The 18,322-nt window shown below is 40.2% G+C and overlaps 3 protein-coding genes across 3 annotated transcripts; 1 reads left to right on the forward strand and 2 right to left on the reverse strand.

Annotated features, from left to right (window-relative positions):
- Nucleotides 1-924, reverse strand: LOC108710506 (olfactory receptor 8H3). The gene has a single exon (XM_018251641.2). The coding sequence runs from the start codon at nucleotides 922-924 to the stop codon at nucleotides 1-3; it is 924 nt and encodes a 307-aa protein (XP_018107130.2).
- Nucleotides 925-6,651: 5,727 nt separating this feature from the next.
- Nucleotides 6,652-8,561, reverse strand: LOC108710507 (tripartite motif-containing protein 60). The gene has a single exon (XM_018251642.2). The coding sequence runs from the start codon at nucleotides 8,525-8,527 to the stop codon at nucleotides 6,980-6,982; it is 1,548 nt and encodes a 515-aa protein (XP_018107131.1). The 5' UTR covers nucleotides 8,528-8,561; the 3' UTR covers nucleotides 6,652-6,979.
- An 8,481-nt stretch (nucleotides 8,562-17,042) lies between these two features.
- On the forward strand, nucleotides 17,043-17,999 carry LOC108710666 (olfactory receptor 1020). Its single transcript, XM_018251781.2, has one exon. It carries the CDS (start codon nucleotides 17,043-17,045, stop codon nucleotides 17,997-17,999), a length of 957 nt encoding a protein of 318 aa, XP_018107270.2.
- Nucleotides 18,000-18,322: the final 323 nt, after the last annotated feature.

Consider the following 18,322-nt stretch of genomic DNA (forward strand, 5'->3'; position numbering starts at 1 on the left):
CTAATTAAAACTAAGATATTTACTAAGGACTTTTTTTATTTCTTTATTCCTTAAACTATAGATAAGTGGATTCAGCAATGGTGTCAACACTGTATAGAGCAGAGACAAAACCTTATTGAGATTCAACGAGTGACCTTTAGACAGGAATAAATAGGCAACAATCAATGTACCATAATAAACAGACACAACTGCCAAATGGGAACTGCAGGTGTAAAAGGCTTTCTGCTTGCCAATAGCAGATGGTATTTTAAGGATGGTGCAGAAAATGGTCATGTATGTCTTAGAGATGAAAAGCAGTGGCAAGAATGTTGATGGAATGCCTACTACAAGGTTCTCTGTTTCAACAAAAGATGTGTCTGAACAAGAAAGCTGAAGAAGAGGTGCCAGATCACAAAAGAAATGGTCAATGACATTTGGGCCACAAAAATTCAATCTTCCTATTTGAACAGCTGTGAGTAGCATCAGCATGAAGGCTACAATCCAACACCAGAAAGCAAGGTGGAAGCATCTCTTGAGGTTCATCACAGACGAATAATGCAATGGGTTACATATGGCTAAATATCTATCATAGGACATGACAGAAAGAATATAACACTCTGTAGTTGCCAAGGAACCAAAAAGATAAAACTGGGCAAAACATCCAACAAAGGATATGGTTACTTCTCTCAATGTACTATCCAACAGCAATGGAACTACTACTATGGAGAGAAGCAGATCACAACAAGATAAATGACCCAGGAAGAAGTACATGGGAGAATCAAATCTTTGGCTGAAGGTCACCAACATAATAATCATGACATTTCCAATTACTGTCACCAAGTAAATAAGAAAAATGCCAATGAATAAAACACTTTTGACGTTGCAAAGCTCATGAAAACCTAAAAGAAGGAAATCTGCAACTGTTGTCCGGTTTTCCTTATTCATTTTCAGCCAATGTGTGCAGGAGCTTGATCTTATGTTGGCCGTGTGATTCTGAAGATAAATTATTAGGATCCTATTAAAAAAGAGTATAGGTAATTAAGATTTATTTTTGTTTATTTATTTTTGGAGTAATAGGTAGATTCCCAAAAACGTTGTCAATGTACGCCATTGTATAAATAAATAGCCATTGGATACAATTGTTCTCTATGAGCACATCTGCACTTTATCATGTTCTTTATCATGTTCTTTATCATGTTCTTACTACTGTCATATCCCAATGATACACCATCATGTCTGACGTTTAGCATTATTTACTGTACATATTACATCTGCTGAGTGGGCACTGTCTTGTCCAGTGGGCACTGTGCTGTCCTGAGTTGCACTTTTTGTCTGTTGGCTGGTACTTTTATGTTGTGTGTAGCACCATGATCCAAGAGGAAGGTTGTTTCATCCCACTGTGTATTGTACAAACGTATATGGATGAAATGACAATAAACTCACTCTTGACTTGAATTGAGACCCATCCTTGTAAAAGGCCGGGTCATTATGTTGATGTACAGATGGACAAAAACTCCACAGAGGTCCCCCAGTTTGAGGGCTCAATACAGATATACATATCTACTGTCTGAATCCAGAGCTGGATAACATGGTTTTAAGGCACATAACCATGATGCTATTGAAATATACATGCAGTCTGAATTCAGAGCTGAATAATGTGTCTTTCATGGTACCCAACATGATGTTATCGAAATATACCTACTGCCTGAATTCAGGGGAAAATAATGTGATTTTTAAGGCACCTAACCATGATGAGCCCTGAGGACATATACATGGGCACCTAACCATGATGTTGTGAAAATAACCTACTGTCTGAATTCAGAGATGCTTCGTGCTTCACCAGTAGTGTGACCGCCTTTGGGCCTCGGGAGGAGCCCTCGGCTTACTTGGGTGCCACCTGGACTTAAACGAGAGGTGCAAGATGAGGGTTCTGGATAGGCAGAGGGGCACGACTGTAGATAGAGTCTTTAAGGCCAAAGGTCACGGTACAAGCAGGAATAGGCAAATTCGTGGTCAGACAGGCAGGATTGAGGCAGGTAGATAGCAGGATCGTCAGGCAGGCAAGGGTGAAAACCGGGTAATCAATCAGATGGGGTGAGGCAGAATCAGAATCAAACAACAGGCAGGAGTCAAACCAGGAACTCAATCAAGAGGGACAGACGGAATCGGTTTCAGGCAAGTGTCATGTTAAGGAGGTCAGAGAAGTCAAAAGCCAGGCCGGGTCAAAACACAGAAGTTCAAAACAGAATTCAGGCAAACAGGTACTAGCACAAGGCTCAGGAACCACCAGGAAACTAATCCTATCACAGGCAAAGAATAAGGTATAATGGCCCCTTAAATACCCATAAGGCCTCGCACCATTGCGCTGAAGTCCCGCGTCAGCGTTCCTGCGCCTTTAAAAGGAACAGAGGCGCGCCGCGCGCGCCCTTAACAGATCGGCGCATCAAGGGGAAGACCGGCGTGGCGGGCGTCCCTGCATAGAGCGTGGCGTGCGTCCCCGCCGGCCCGCTAGACCACCAGGGTAAGTTACCATTACACATACATACCTACTGTCAGACATGGATATATATATAAATGATGGTATAGAGATTCCCAAGCATATACCTACCCATGATGTTGAAGAGATCCTCCAGTTTGAAAGCTGTATACAAACAAACATACCTACTGTCTGATCCAGAGCTGGCGCTGGGGTGATTCTTTGGACGTCTAACCCTAAATAAGGTCTCCATGGCTAATATCACACCTGCGTAATATGTTCTTCAGGACAAAAGACAATGATGTCCCATTCGGCTGGCTGGATACACATATTTAGGCTTATACAGAACATACGCATAGTGAATACCTGCTTAGTACATACAAACTTATTTGGGTTCACAGCAACAGCCTTGTCTTTGTTGGAGGTCATATTTTTTAAACATAATTAAAGTTTAATTTGTGGCATTCATAGTTCCGTTCCAGAAAAATTATTAAAACCAATAATTTGGATAGTGATGTGCGGGACACTGAGTAAGACAATGAACAAGAGGCAAAACATTCCTGGTCCTGCTGTAGGTAGAACAGAGTCAGCAAACAATAACAAAGTGGATCATTAAAGGAAAGTCTATAGCAAAATGGATTGTAAATACCTGTTGGAATAAAAAGTAGTTGTGGGGCAATTCTGTAGTGTAAGTGATCAGCCCAGGTCAGAGTATTTAGGTCCAGACCAACAGGCTTCTGTGTGAGCTCAAGGGCCAAGCTACTTGTTTTATACTAAATTCTCAGCATGTCTGTCCCCTGGGAAAGAACCCTAGAGAGAATCCTTGTTAATTGGAGAGAAAGACAACTGGAACAGGGACTTACCTGCACAATACAGAACATTGTGTAAGAGACCTGTTAACTGCTTACTGGCATGCCTTTTACTAACATAGGAACTCTGAGTATCACTCATGTATTATAAGGGATAATGTACCCCCTACTGTAAATGATAAGGATATTAGAAGTCACTGAGGGGTTGTTCTGTGACCATATAAAGGCACAAGGCTGCAGGCTGAGTTATACAGGGAACTCTGAGTATCACTCATGTATTATAAGGGATCATGTACCCCCTACTGTAAATGATAAGGATATTAGAAGTCACTGAGGGGTTGTTCTGTGACCATATAAAGGCACAAGGCTGCAGGCTGAGTTATACAGGGAACTCTGAGTATCACTCATGTATTATAAGGGATAATGTACCCCCTACTGTAAATGATAAGGATATTAGAAGTCACTGATCGGTTGTTCTGTTACCATATAAAGGCACAAGGCTGCAGGCTGAGTTATACAGGGAACTCTGAGTATCACTCATGTATTATAAGGGATAATGTACCCCCTACTGTAAATGATAAGGAAATTAGAAGTCACTGAGGGGTTGTTCTGTGACCATATAAAGGCACAAGGCTGCAGGCTGAGTTATACAGGGAACTCTGAGTATCACTCATGTATTATAAGGGATAATGTACCCCCTACTGTAAATGATAAGGATATTAGAAGTCACTGAGGGGTTGTTCTGTGACCATATAAAGACACAAGGCTGCAGGCTGAGTTATACAGGGAACTCCGAGTATCACTCAGACTATGTATTATAAGCAGTAGCGATCCTAGCCGGGCCCCGCCCCCTCCGCACGGCCCAGATTTTCAATGGCGCACGGGCTGCCGGGGGGCCCTGAGGGGGTGCGGGCCCTGGCCCACTCGCACCCGCTGCTCCCCCGGTAGTTCCGCCACTGATTATAAGGGATAATGTACCGCCTACTGCAGTGGCGGAACTACCGGGGGGGAGCAGTGGGCCAGGGCCCACACCCTCTCAGGGCCCCCCGGCAGCCCGCGCGCCTCTAGGATCGCTACTGCCCTACTGTAAATGATAAGGATATTAGAAATCCCTGGAGGTCATTTGTAAATACTGAGCAAAATTTGCACCTGGGCATTTACCCACAAGAACCAATAAGATGTTCGCTTTCATTGTTTTCCTTGCAGCTGGTTGGGAAAATCTAATCACTGATTGGTTGCTATGGGTTATTGCAGAGGTGCAAATTTGCCCAGTGTTTATAAGTGAGCCCCAGTGAGTTATAAACATAAGGAAACTTTAGGGGGCATGCAAAAAAATCAGAAATCCCAATAAATAAATTAGGCAGCTAAAACCTAGAGAGCTTCTGTTGAAGTCATTTAATGTGAGGGGTAATTTGAACACTCAGGTTTTTTGTTTTTTTAAACAGGAAAGGATGTGATATTAAAGAGACGGAGCTAGTTAGACAGTCTGAGTGTGTTATCTGCCAGTGAGACAAATAGACCCCCGTGTGTCCCCAGTGCAGCAGCATTTGTATTCGATTCCCATTGCTTTTCTTAAATGTTATAGAAAGTTAATTATTGCTGCAAACACTGTGTTTTTTATTTTCCTTGTGGCACCACTTTGAGGTTTATTCCTCACTGGTCACTAGGTGGAGACATTGAGCTGTAAAATCCCAGTTTCCCAGGATCTTCTACAAGCAAAGAGGCACAGGGGTATATTTATCAAAGAGTGAAGTTAGAGATCTCCACAGTCCTCATAGTGAAATACCGCCTCTCTCCATTCATTTCCATGGGATTTTTAAAGGCGTATTTATCAACGGGCGATAGTGAAAGTTCGCCATTTGATAAATACGCCTTTACAATCCCATAGAAATTGAGATTGAAGTGAGTGTGATCCTATTCTATGAGAGTGTGTCAAGAAAGGGTTACAGCTGACGCAAGCAACCAGCAAATTGTATGTGTGTTTGTGCGCACCTGAATGCACTTGTGTTTGAGTGTGAGTGTGAGTGTGTATGAACAACAATGTGTGTGCACACATATGTGTGATTGTGGGTAAGGCTGAGTGTATATATACTGTATATATGTGTGTGTACATGTATGTCACTGAGCTGGACATTGGTTATTGTAGGCACTAACCAGACCAGAGGCAAGTCAATAATATGAATTTATTATAAAGGCAAAATACACAACAGTAACTCTTTCAAATCCCATATAACAGATAAGTAGATTCACTTCCTCTTGGTTCAAGTCTGGCTTGAAAAAATAAGAAAGTCATATGAACTGTGTGCCTTTAAGGCGTGAAACAGATAAGCCTTTGTTATTTTAGTTATGTTGTATCTTGTACTCATTCGCCTGGTGTCTTTGTTTCCAGTTTAAAGTCCACACCCTTTTCTGAAAGTATGGGGCAGAAAGAGAGAATTCTTTGCCAACTCACTTACAGCCCTACTCTCTACACATACTTAGGGGCCGAGGCATCAAGGGTCGAATATCGAGGGTTAATTAAACCTCGATATTCGACTGGGGAATGAAAATCCTTCGACTTCGAATAGCGAAGTCGAAGGATTTTGCGCAAAAAGTTCGAACGAACGATCAAAGGAATAATCGTTCGATGGAACGATTAAATCCTTCGAATCGAACAATTCGAAGGTTTTTAATCCAACGATCGAAGGATTATCCTTCGACCAAAAAAAGTCAGGCAAGGGGACCTAGGCTAACATTGGGTTAAAGAGACAGTACTTCGACTATCGAATGGTGGAATAGTCAAACGATATTTAGTTTGAATCCTTCGATTCGAAGGCGAAGTCGTACTCAAAGGTCGAAGTAGCCCATTCGATGGTCGAAGTAGCCCAAAAAACACTTCGAAATTCGAAGTTTTTTTACTTCGAATCCTTCACTCGAAGTTAATGAATTGGCCCCTCCTTAAAGTTACCTAAAAGAAATGACCTCAGGGGCAGATTTACTAAGCTCAAGTGAAGAATTCTAATGAAAAAAAATGTGAATTTCGAAGTATTTTTTGGGTACTTCGACCATCGAATGGGTCAAATTCGATCGAATTCGATTGAATCAAATGATTCGAATGATTCGAAGTAAAAATCGTTTGACTATTCGACCATTCGATAATCGAAGTACTGTCTCTTTAAAAAATACTTTGACTTCATACTTCGCCACTTTAAACCTACCGAGCTGCAATGTTAGCCTATGGGGACCTTCCCCAGCACTTTTCTAAGCTTTTTTTGATCGAATAAAAATTGTTTGATCGATGGATTAGAATGATTTAATCGTTCGATCTTACGATTTTTATTCGATCGAACGATCGAAGCATTTGTGCTAAATCCTTCGAATTCAATATTCGAATTCGAAGGATTTTTACTTTGAGGGTCGAATTCGAGGGTTTTTTAACCCTCGAAATTCGACCCTTCATAAATCTGCCCCTCAGTGTTACATACAAACTCACATATATGGGATTATTTACCCAGAATGCTTGGGACCTTGGGATTCCATGATGAGGGACCTCATAATATGGGGCACCAAGTCCAAGGCTACTACATTTGAACACTAAACATTAATATGGTTTTTTCTTAGTTTCTGTTTGAGTTACTTTGACCCCACAAACCAAAGCAGAAGACGAAAAACCTGGAAGGTGGACAGAAAATGAACCCTAGAAAACTCCATTTGTTATTTCGGGTGCTGTTCTCCTTTACTTTTGCTCATTATCCAAAGCTACAAAAAGAACAGGATGGAGAAGGTTTTGGAAGGTAGTGGAGAAAGTGTGAAGGTGCCTAATATTGCTAGAAATCTGACAGAAAGAAAGGTCTCCTTTCTCATAGTCCAGGTATACAACTATTCTGTCAATTGGAGAATCTACTTGAACTGGGAATTCCTGGCAGTTGTGTACAGCTTGAACATTCCCTAACATGGGTTTATACAGGCACCAAGAATAAGAATTAAACCCTAACAAAGACACATCATCTGTTATAATTCTATCATAGGATACTCCCAGACCCCAACATGGAAGATCATCAATCTCCACTTGCCAATAATACCTTCCTGAAGAAATAGCACTGGAGCTTACCACCTGATGTAATCTATAGCTCTTGTGTTTCCTTCCCCCTGGATCTAAACGGAAAGCATTGAACTGATCTTCAGAGATACTCCTCCCTAGAAACCTATCGATGTCCTTCAGACGATTTGAAGTAATTTCTCCCCACAGACCGTTTTCTTGCTGGATTGTTGTCAGTTCATGTTGGAATCTGTTTAGAGCAAACTGGAAGTTGACCATAACAAGTACATCGTCAAGACCTCCTAAACATGGGATGTCTGTAATGTCATACGTTTTAGCGCTGTTTAATTCATTGCTCTTGTTCTCCAGAATGGCCAATGGATCAAGACTATTGCAGAGACCCTGTATGTCTGCAATCTTCTTAGATATGGCTGATTTTCTTTGCTTTAGCTTCTTTATGTGGTCAGAGAACCTGTCTGCATCTTCCTTATTTTGCCTGGTGATCTCACCAAGAACCTGAAGCTCCACCACTTTTAATTGTGTTCTTATGGCAGAAAACATCTTTCTCATCTTTTTTTTACTCCTCGCAGACTTTGCTTTGTTGTCTTTTCTGTGCCTTCTTGTTTGATGACAGATCTCCTGCATCTCTTTCTCCTTTGATTTGAGCTGATTAATAACACGTTGAAGATCATCTTTTTGCTCCTCTAAGATATTTGTTACAAGTGTTACTTTATGTTGTCTGTGATCTCCTAAAATGATACAAGAGGGGCAGATGCAAGTACAATCATCTAAGCAGTAATATTTGAGATACTCCTGATGAACGGGGCACTTTCTTCTATCCAGAGAGGCAGTGGTATCCATAAGGACATGGTCTTCTGTCTTACATGATGTTTTTAGGTGAATGTCACAAAGAAATGCATCACATACCAGGCACATTTTCTTCACATCAGTGTTCTGCTTTCCCACACAGTAACAGCAGATATACTTACTAACTTCTGTCTGTGTTTGTTGAGAAGTGATATGTTTCACCAGGTTCCTCATCTTGGAGTTGCTGTTGAGTTTCACATTCATTGGAAATGTCTCTCTGCATTCAGGGCAAAAAGGAGTTGAAGGCTCTGTTCTCATCCATGAGCGTTGGATACACTCTTGGCAGAAAGAATGACCACAAGGTAATGTGACAGGTGTTTTATAGAAATCTCGGCATAGGGAGCATTTGAGCTCCTGCATTAGAGCAGCAAGATTCATCTTGTCAGAGAGGAAAAGAGTAAAGTGTGTAGAAGTCCTCCTCTCGGAAATAATGAGAGATAATCTGGTTGTCGTTCATATATAAGCAGTGTTACTTCCTGTTTGTTTCAAAGAAATCGAATGTGCATTCCATTCAAAATACGAGCTCAGAGAAATGAAACCACAATGAAAAAAAATGAATTTCATGTGTTCGGCCAGAGGAAGCCGAAGGTTTCATTTCTTCTGTTCCTTTGAAGATGAGTTTCATTTGTGACATTGGCAGAATGCCACCAGCAAGTTTGTGTTGTAAAATAGTCCGAGTGGCAGGATATTCAGATCATATCAGACATCGAGTGAAAAGGAATTGTTTAGTGAGTGTATCAGAGAAATATTTAGGTAACTGTCCCAAGAGAATGGTCTCCTTGTTTGAGGGGCTTCAGGGCACATCACAGACAATAACAAATTCAGCGAGAGACCAGACAATCCTCAGTTGTGTTGGTATTTTTACTGCTTGTCTCAAAATTAAGTTCATCCTAGTTCTGTTGTTGTTCTGATTGGAAGCTTCTGTATGACACATCAAGAGGCCCATTTACTAAGGGTCGAATATCGAGGGTTAATTAACCCTCAATATTCGACCATCAAAGTTAAATCCTTCGACTTCGAAGTCGAAGGATTTACCGCAATTCGTTAGATCGAACGATTAGAAGGATTTTAATCCATCGATCGAACGATTTTCTTTCGATCAGAAATTGCTAGGAAAGCCTATGGGGACCTTCCCCATTGGCTAACACTGGTGCTCGGTAGGTTTTAGGTGGCGAAGTAGGAGGTCGAAGTTTTTTTTAAAGAGACAATACTTCGATTATCGAATGGTCGAATGGTCGAATAGTCGAACGATTTTTAGTTTGAATCGTTCGATTCAAAGTCGTAGTCAAAGGTCGAAGTAGCCAAAAAAATACTTGAAATTCAAAGTATTTTTTATTCTAATCCTTCACTTGAGCTTAGTAAATGTGCCCCTAAGTGTCTGTGTTTGCTTAGGAATATTTCAATTATCCCAGTACAATAACCCAAGTTTCAGGGGCAGAAATATAACCGTACAATCATATTTCAGATCGGCTTTATTGGAGGTTCCATGCCCCAACCATTATGAAAAGTGAGTTGTTATGCGATAGACTTCGCCAACTCATATGTGGTTTTGTGGTTATCCGGTCTTTTAGCTCAAACTGTTTCTTAATAATATGCAACATAATAATATGCAACAGCAGTTATGTGACAGTTACAATAAAGCGAGGGGCTTTCAGCCGGTGTTTAGTGAATCTTAGGTGCATTTTTATCAAAAATGTGCTAAATATGTCGACCTCTTTCTAATTAGAGAAAAATGTAGGGTTTTTCCTCTCCTTGAAAATTACATTTTTGTGGAGAGATTAAGGGGCCGATTCACTAACTTCGAGTGAACGATTCGAAGTTAAAAAACTTCGAATTTGGAAGTTTTTTTTGAGCTACTTCGACCATTGAATGGGCTACTTCGACCTTCGACTACGACTATCGAAGGATTCGAAGTAAAAATCGTTCGACTATTCGACCATTCGATAGTCGAAGTACTGTCTCTTTGAAAAAAACTTCGACCCCCTAGTTCGCCATCTAAAAGCTACTGAAGTCAATGTTAGCCTATGGGGAAGGATATTCCTTCGATCGTTGGATTAAAATCCTTCGAATCGTTAGATTCGAAGGATTTAATCCTTCGATCAAAGCAATTATCCTTCGATCGTTCGGTCGAACTATCTGCGCTAAATCCTTCGACTTCGAATATCAAAGTCGAAGGATTTTAGTTCCTAGTCGAATATCGAGGGTTAATTAACCCTCAATATTCGACCCTTAGTGAATCGGCCCCCAAGTATTACTCGAGACAATTTTTCTTTTTCTGAAAAAAACTATTTCAAATGTTAATTAATGTGAAAACTTGCAGTTGATATTGATGTATTCTGCTGGACTGTCCAGGGACTGGGCAAGAATTAAGGTTTCAAAAGCACCGCCTTTATTATGTCCAGACTTTTAGGGGCAGATTCATCAAGGGTCGAAATGAAAATTTGAATTAAAAAAATTCAAATTTCCAGCTATTTTTTGTGTACTTCGACTAGGGAATAATCCAAATTTGATTTGAATTGTGCACAATTATCTACTTACACTTAACCTTTTGTGGACAAATCTTATATGAACTTTTAACGCTAATGTCCAACTAGTGCTTCGAGCATGGGTTACATGTGACTCTAACACTTCAGGCTAGGGCCTAAGTGGAAGATTTAAGGTGTGGTGTAGTGTAACTACAACTACCACAGGCTACTGTGCGATAAAATATAAAATAATGGACGCCAGAAGGTTCTTGTGATGAAACAAAAGAGTAACAGTTTATTTGTACAAGTCAAATGTCCAACAGGGTTACTTACAAAAGATGAGGTATATGCAAGTATATTAGCAGGCTGAGACAGGCGGATGATGAGACAGCTAAGGAATGTGCCTCCCCTGAGGATTGTAGTCAAGTAATAAAGAAGACCTCCTGCCAGATGGACCTTAAAGTGGTCCGGATGTGACCCAGTGGAGGGGTCAGGGAGAAGGAGTCTATGCCTGACACCCTATTCACTATGGTCCCTTCACTAAAGGCAATCTAGGAGCCTTGGGAAGCTACTCCCTGCTACAGATCCTTGATGGAGCACAAAGCTGCTCTTCCTATGTGTACTCTCTATCTCACTCTCCTAGAGAGTCTATAACAGATATAACCTGTCTCTAGCTAATCTCGTTCACTGGGTCCCTGCTCCCCGACTCTAGAGGTGCTGCTCCCTTTAAGGCAATGGCTTTACTGGTCCGTGAAAGATACCAGACACACAATGGCAAGTGTAGCGGGGGTGACCCCTGCACGTTTATTATGTCAGATGTAACGTTTTGGGGGCGTGCCACTTCGTCAGACATTTGTCACATATGTCACCCCCGCTACACTTGCCATCGTGTGTCTGGTATTTTTCACGGGTCTTCAAATAGGAGAGGCGCCAACCTCTCTAACCAGCACCGGGCTTAAGCAAAAGGAGAGGAGGGGGAAAGAGGACCAGTGGCTTTACTGGGCCTTGGTTTATCCAGGCTCAATGGGCACATCCAGAAGGACACCAGAAGCCAAAGAGGAAGATCCACCCCTTTCCAAACACAATATTAAAGTGTGGCAGGAAGTGGTCATTACATCTCTTGGCCAATAACTACAATATGTAGATTAACACTAGATACATCGGCTTTTGCCCAGCAACTAGATAAAAGGAGGAAGGTTATGGAATTAAAGCCAAAGGGGCATATTAACCCTATGGGCCCCTACACACTTGTTGACTAATAAAAATTGCAGTTATATTACCCTGCATGTGGACAAGTATGTCGACATTGTAGGATCTAAGCATGTTACGTGATACAACCCAGGAGCTCCAAGAAGGGTTTCCTTAGCTCATGAGGATAACATTCTAATAAAGGAAATTCCCAGTCCCTCTAGTATCACAGCAGACAATGGAAGGACCTTTACTGTCATTTATCAAAACTGGGAATATTTACATCTGTGCAATTACCCATAGCAACTAATCAGCTAAATGCATGTAAACATGCCCAAATGTGACTGGTTGCCACAGTGGGCCTCAATGTAGAATTAGGAAGGAATTAGGTACAGGGCTCCCTTAGTGTGTTGTCCCCATTTGTCAAGCTTAAATGTGGTTATGGTGAACTCAGTCACACCAGAATGAAGATACACTGTAGTCAAACAATTGTGTTGATAACACTGCTGCCTTTCAGCGCCGGGGTCCTGGTTTCAGCAAGTTAACTGGTTCATGATAATACTGTCCATAGTGTGTGTGTGTGTGAATAGATTGTGAGCTCACTGGGTCAGGGACTGATGGGAATGTGATAGGGACTTTAGATTGTAAGCTCACCGGGGCAGGGACTGATGGGAATGTGATAGGGACCCTAGAGTGTAAGCTCGCTGGGGCAGGGACTGATGGGAATGGGATAGGGAGCTTAGATTGTAAGCTTACCAGGGCAGGAACTGATAGGAATAACACTGCTGCCTTTCAGCGCCGGGGTCCTGGTTTCAGCAAGTTAACTGGTTCATGATAATACTGTCCATAGTGTGTGTGTGTGTGTGAATAGATTGTGAGCTCACTGGGTCAGGGACTGATGGGAATGTGATAGGGACTTTAGATTGTAAGCTCACCGGGGCAGGGACTGATGGGAATGTGATAGGGACCCTAGAGTGTAAGCTCGCTGGGGCAGGGACTGATGGGAATGGGATAGGGAGCTTAGATTGTAAGCTCTTTGAGACAGAGGCTTATGGTTAATGTGTAAGACCTTTGGTTGTAAGATCACTTGGGCAAGAACTGATGTGAAGGTGTATAATCTCTGTAAAGTGCTGCAGAACTAAATACCGGAAAATAAAATAATAATAGAAACTCTATACCAGCTTCAGACATTTATGAGTTAACTGAGATAAATATTTGAAAAGCACTTGTGAAGCTGCTGAACAGGTTTTGCTTTCATTTGTTCAGCCAGAGGAAGATGAAGTTTCATTTCTTCTGTTCCTTTGTGACATTGGCAGAATGCCACCAGCAAGTTTGTGTTGTAAAATAGTCCGTGTGGCAGGATATTCAGATCATATCAGACATCGAGTGAAAAGGAATTGTTTAGTGAGTGTATCAGAGAAATATTTAGGTAACTGTCCCAAGAGAATGGTCTCCTTGTTTGAGGGGCTTCAGGGCACATCACAGACAATAACAAATTCAGCGAGAGACCAGACAATCCTCAGTTGTGTTGGTATTTTTACTGCTTGTCTCAAAATTAAGTTCATCCTAGTTCTGTTGTTGTTCTGATTGGAAGCTTCTGTATGACACATCAAGAGGCCCATTTACTAAGGGTCGAATATCGAGGGTTAATTAACCCTCGATATTCGACCATCAAAGTTAAATCCTTCGACTTCGAATATCGAAGTCGAAGGATTTACCGCAATTCATTCGATCGAACGATTCGAAGGATTTTAATCCATCGATCGAACGATTTTCCTTCGATCAGAAATTGTTAGGAAAGCCTATGGGGACCTTCCCCATTGGCTAACACTGGTGCTCGGTAGGTTTTAGGTGGCGAAGTAGGAGGTCGACGTTTTTTTTAAAGAGACAGTACTTCGACTATCAAATGGTCGAATAGTCGAACGTTTTTTAGTTCGAATCGTTCGATTCAAAGTGGTAGTCGAAGGTCGAAGTAGCCAATTCGATGGTCGAAGTAGCTAAAGAAATACTTCAAAATTCGAAGTATTTTTTATTCTAATCCTTCACTCGAGCTTAGTGTCTGTGTTTGCTTAGGAATATTTCAATTATCCCAGTACAATAACCCAAGTTTCAGAAATATACAATCATATTTCAGATCGGCTTTATTGGAGGTTCCATGCCCCAACCATAATGAAAAGTGAGTTATGCGATATGTGTGGTTTTGTGGTTATCCGGTCTTTTAGCTCAAACTGTTTCTTAATAATATGCAACATAATAATATGCAACAGCAGTTATGTGACAGTTACAATAAAGCGAGAGGCTTTCAGCCGGTGTTTAGTGAATCTTAGGTGAAAATTTATCAAAAATCTGCAAAATATCTTGACTGCTTTCTCATTAGAGAAAAACATAGGGTTTTTTCTCCTCCATGAAAATTACATTTTTGGCAGAGAGATTACGTATTACTCATGACAATTTTTCTTTTTCTGAAAAAAACTATTTCAAATGTTTATTAATGTGAAAACTTGCAGTTGATATTGATGCATTCTGCTGGACTGTCCAGGGACTGGGCAAGAATTAAGGTTTCAAAAGCCCTGTTTGGACATTATCAGGGCCTTTATAATGTCCAGACTTTTACGGGCACATTTACTAAGAATTTCGAAGTCTTTTTTTGGGTACCTTGACCATTGAATAGACTACTATGACCTTCGACTTCGATTTTTTTTGATCGCAGAAAAAACCTTCAATCAATCGCTTAAAATTGTTCAAATCGTTAGATTCGAAGGATTTTAGAGTTCAATCGAACGATTTTTACTTTGATCAATCGATGGTAGGATTTGCGCTAAATCCTTTGAATTCGATAATCAAATTTGAAGGATTTAAATTCGAGGGTCGAATTCGAGGGTTTATTAACCCTCGATATTCGACCCTTGATAAATGTGCCCCTTAATGTAAGTGGTTTAAATGATATTCATAGTAGTGTTACCCATACAGACCTAAATACATTCATAGTATAATGCTTAAAATCACATGGGGGGTAGACTTATTAATTGTCCAATTTCAGTTTTTCAACACCTAACTGCAAAACAATGTTAAATAAATTAGAACAAGCATTTTTTTTTCAATTACTTTTCATTTTCGAGATTTGGAATATTTACAGAAAACCTCATTCAAGTTAATTGACTTTTTCTTTAAACTCAAATTAAAAATAGAAAAAATGTTGACAAGTCCTGTTGACTTCTCCAGACGATTGCCAGGTTTTCGTTGACAAGTGTTTTTGGTCAATATCTTTTCGATTGATAAATGTGGAATATTCGAGTTTGGAAAACTCATTCATGTATTCTTAATATTCTTATAGACATTGCAATAAAGGGAAAAATAACAAAGGCCTTCAAATAAACTATCCTTTCTGTATAATAGTCTTTGGGAAGGTCTTTGGGAAATAAAACTATTCTATTCTAGTTTTTAGAAGACCCAGGAGTTAGATATCAAACGTCTGATTTAATATGGACGTTTTGTGCCTGAAGGAAGTATTATGAACACTCAATGAATGCAATCGAATTGAACTTTTTGGTGAGAGAAGTAGGGCAGAGTTTAAGACTGGGATGAAGTCTAAAGGTCTGAATTAGTAGGTTGCAGTAATCTAAGAAGAAGAGAATGAGGACATTGTTGAGTGATTTCAAAGAAAAAGGCATAGATCTTGGCGATTTTATGCTATTTATGCGTTAAGGGAAGGAAGAGAAAGCGACAGACACTACACCAAAGCTGCTAGTTGAATCAACAAAGTAAAAGGGATAGTGTCATGGGAAAAAAACTAATTTTTCAAAATGAATCAATAATAGTGCTGCTCCAGCAGAATTCTGCACTGAAATCCATTTCTCAAAAGAGCAAACAGATTTTTTTATATTCAATTTTGAAATCTGACATGGGGCTAGACATTTTGTCAATTTCCCAGCTGCCCCAAGTGAAAAGAATGAAAATGGGAATGACAATTTCCTTTCACAGATTAGAATGGTCTCTATATTGGATTTAGTGAAATGTAAATTAGAGGTGCCGTATGCTTCTTTTAGCAGCTATAAACACTATAGAGTTATAATAGAAAATAAGGAACTGATTGAAGCCCAAGCAAAGACTAATCCCATATTATTTAATGTATCAATAGTAAAAGCTTTTTGGTTTACAGCATTGCTCCATTGAAAGTTTTAAAGGGATACTGTCATGGGGAATTATCACAGCACAAGTCACATGACTTGGGGCAGCTGGGTAATTGACAAAATGTCTAGCCCCATGTCAGATTTCAAAATTAAATATAAATAAATCTGTTTGGTCTTTTGAGAAATGGATTTCAGTGCAGAATTCTGCTGGAGCAGCACTATTAACTGATTCATTTTGAAAAAAAAAAATTTCCCATGACACTATCCCTTTAAGGAGCATGCAAACAGCAGATACTAAAAGGGGAGTATGGCCAGGCTTCTGTAGAAGGATAAATTCAATCAGATTATGGGTAAAAAGCCAAAATCCAGCAACATCCCTGCAACTTAATTGGTTTCCAATATAAGATATGGAAACATAAATTAGTAAGAGGATACTTAACCAACGGGAATTCAAATTCTGTCACCATTAGGATCCACAGAGATTTCCTTTTTTGCTCCCTGAAGTTCCTCTCAAGCTAATGTTTAGAATAAATAGCAGTGCGTGAGTCCTCTTCTGATTCAGTAAAGCTCATAATAATGTCATGTCTACTACACAACTGCCACATAACTCCATGGGATAAAGACTGAAACTGAACATTGTCACTGTCACCAATTACCTAATGAGTGGGAATCGTATTGAGGATTTACGGTCAGTTTTTTGTTTTGCCGAAGAAATAAACACAGCACTAAAACCTCACACATCTTTCCAGTAGATATAAATATATAGATAACAACATTTAAATAGGTCTTTTCTATAAATATGTAAACTTTTAGGGATGGCCTTGGCTTTACACCGTCCAGTAACTGTCATGAATCTGTCCATTTAACACTTCAAGGCTGATACTGAGATCCTTAAACCTAGGCAGAAACATGTTCCATTTCTAAGATGTCCCTCTGTCTGAAGTGATGAGACTTTGAAACCAGTTTTGCACCTCAAAAACATTTCAGAATAAAGATATTTGTGTGGATTGCCGTTTTAACCAGAAGTTGTCCTAAACCCATTGTAAGTATTCAGCAGAATCAAACTATTTTTTTTTAAAAATTTAAAAGAATTTGTAAAAAGAAATATCCATGGAAGTTCTTAATGAAACCAATGTTGGAGAATTTATTTTCACTGGACTGGTGGATAATTATCTACACGGGTTATTCCTCTACATATTGTTTTTACTTGTTTATTTGATAACAGTTGTGGGGAACAGCGGCATGATGGCTCTGGTCTGGAACACTTCTCACCTTCATACTCCCATGTACTACTTCCTTGCTTCTCTCTCCATGGTGGACCTCTGCTACTCCTCTGTCATTACCCCTAAAATGCTGGTTGACCTTATTTCCCAGAAAAAAATGATTTCATTCTGTGGTTGCGCTCTTCAGTTGTTCTTCTTTGCTGCCTTGGCTGTGACTGAAGCTCTTCTTCTCTCATGCATGGCATATGATAGATATGTTGCCATATGCTACCCTCTCCACTATACTTTAATCATGACAAAGAAGAAGTGTCTTGGACTTATTCTCACTTCCACTTCTGTTGGGTTCATGCAATCATCAGTGCAGACCAGTTGTACATTCAGCCTTAGGTTCTGTGGATTGAACCGAATAGACCATTTTTATTGTGACATGCCTCCCTTGCGGAAGATCTCATGTTCTGAAACTCTTTATTGTGACTTGGTGACCATTTTGTTTACGTGCACGTGTGGCATGGGGTCAATGATGACCATTCTTGTTTCTTACACGTTAATTGTTTCTGCCATCCTACGGATGAAGTCTGCTTCAGGAAGAAGAAAGGCATTTAGCACTTGTTCCTCTCACCTTACGTGTGTTTGTATCTTCTACTGTACCATTTTCTTCATCTACCTGCGCCCACCTTCCAGTAGTTTTGATAAACAAGACAAAGTGGTGTCTGTCTTCTACACAGTGGTCATTCCAATGCTTAATCCTTTGATATACAGTCTAAGGAACAAAGAAGTGGAAAGGGCATTCACAAAATTATTTTTTAGTGCTCTCAATAATGCCATCTTTCTAAAAAAAACATGAACACTAAGCTTGGTATAATGATATCACACTGCTTGACTAGGTTTAGTACTCATGGGGAAACATTTTTCTATTGAAATGCTAAGATAGGACTTGGGGCATCATCTACTGACAAAGGGAAATGTGCAAACTGCAATAATTCCCATGTGTTATTACCCACAATACAACAATTTCCCTGCGTTATTAGGCCAAATTTACTGAACCCCGAATTTGCGCCAGCATTGCGTTCGCCGCACTTTGCCACACTTCACCAGGCATAGAATCGCCGGGGCTGCGCAAATTCACGAAGATCTGAAGTTGCGCACAAGTTACCGATCGTGTGTGAA

This window comes from Xenopus laevis, chromosome 3L, assembly GCF_017654675.1.
Source record: "Xenopus laevis strain J_2021 chromosome 3L, Xenopus_laevis_v10.1, whole genome shotgun sequence".
Classification (NCBI taxonomy): Eukaryota; Metazoa; Chordata; class Amphibia; order Anura; family Pipidae; genus Xenopus; species Xenopus laevis.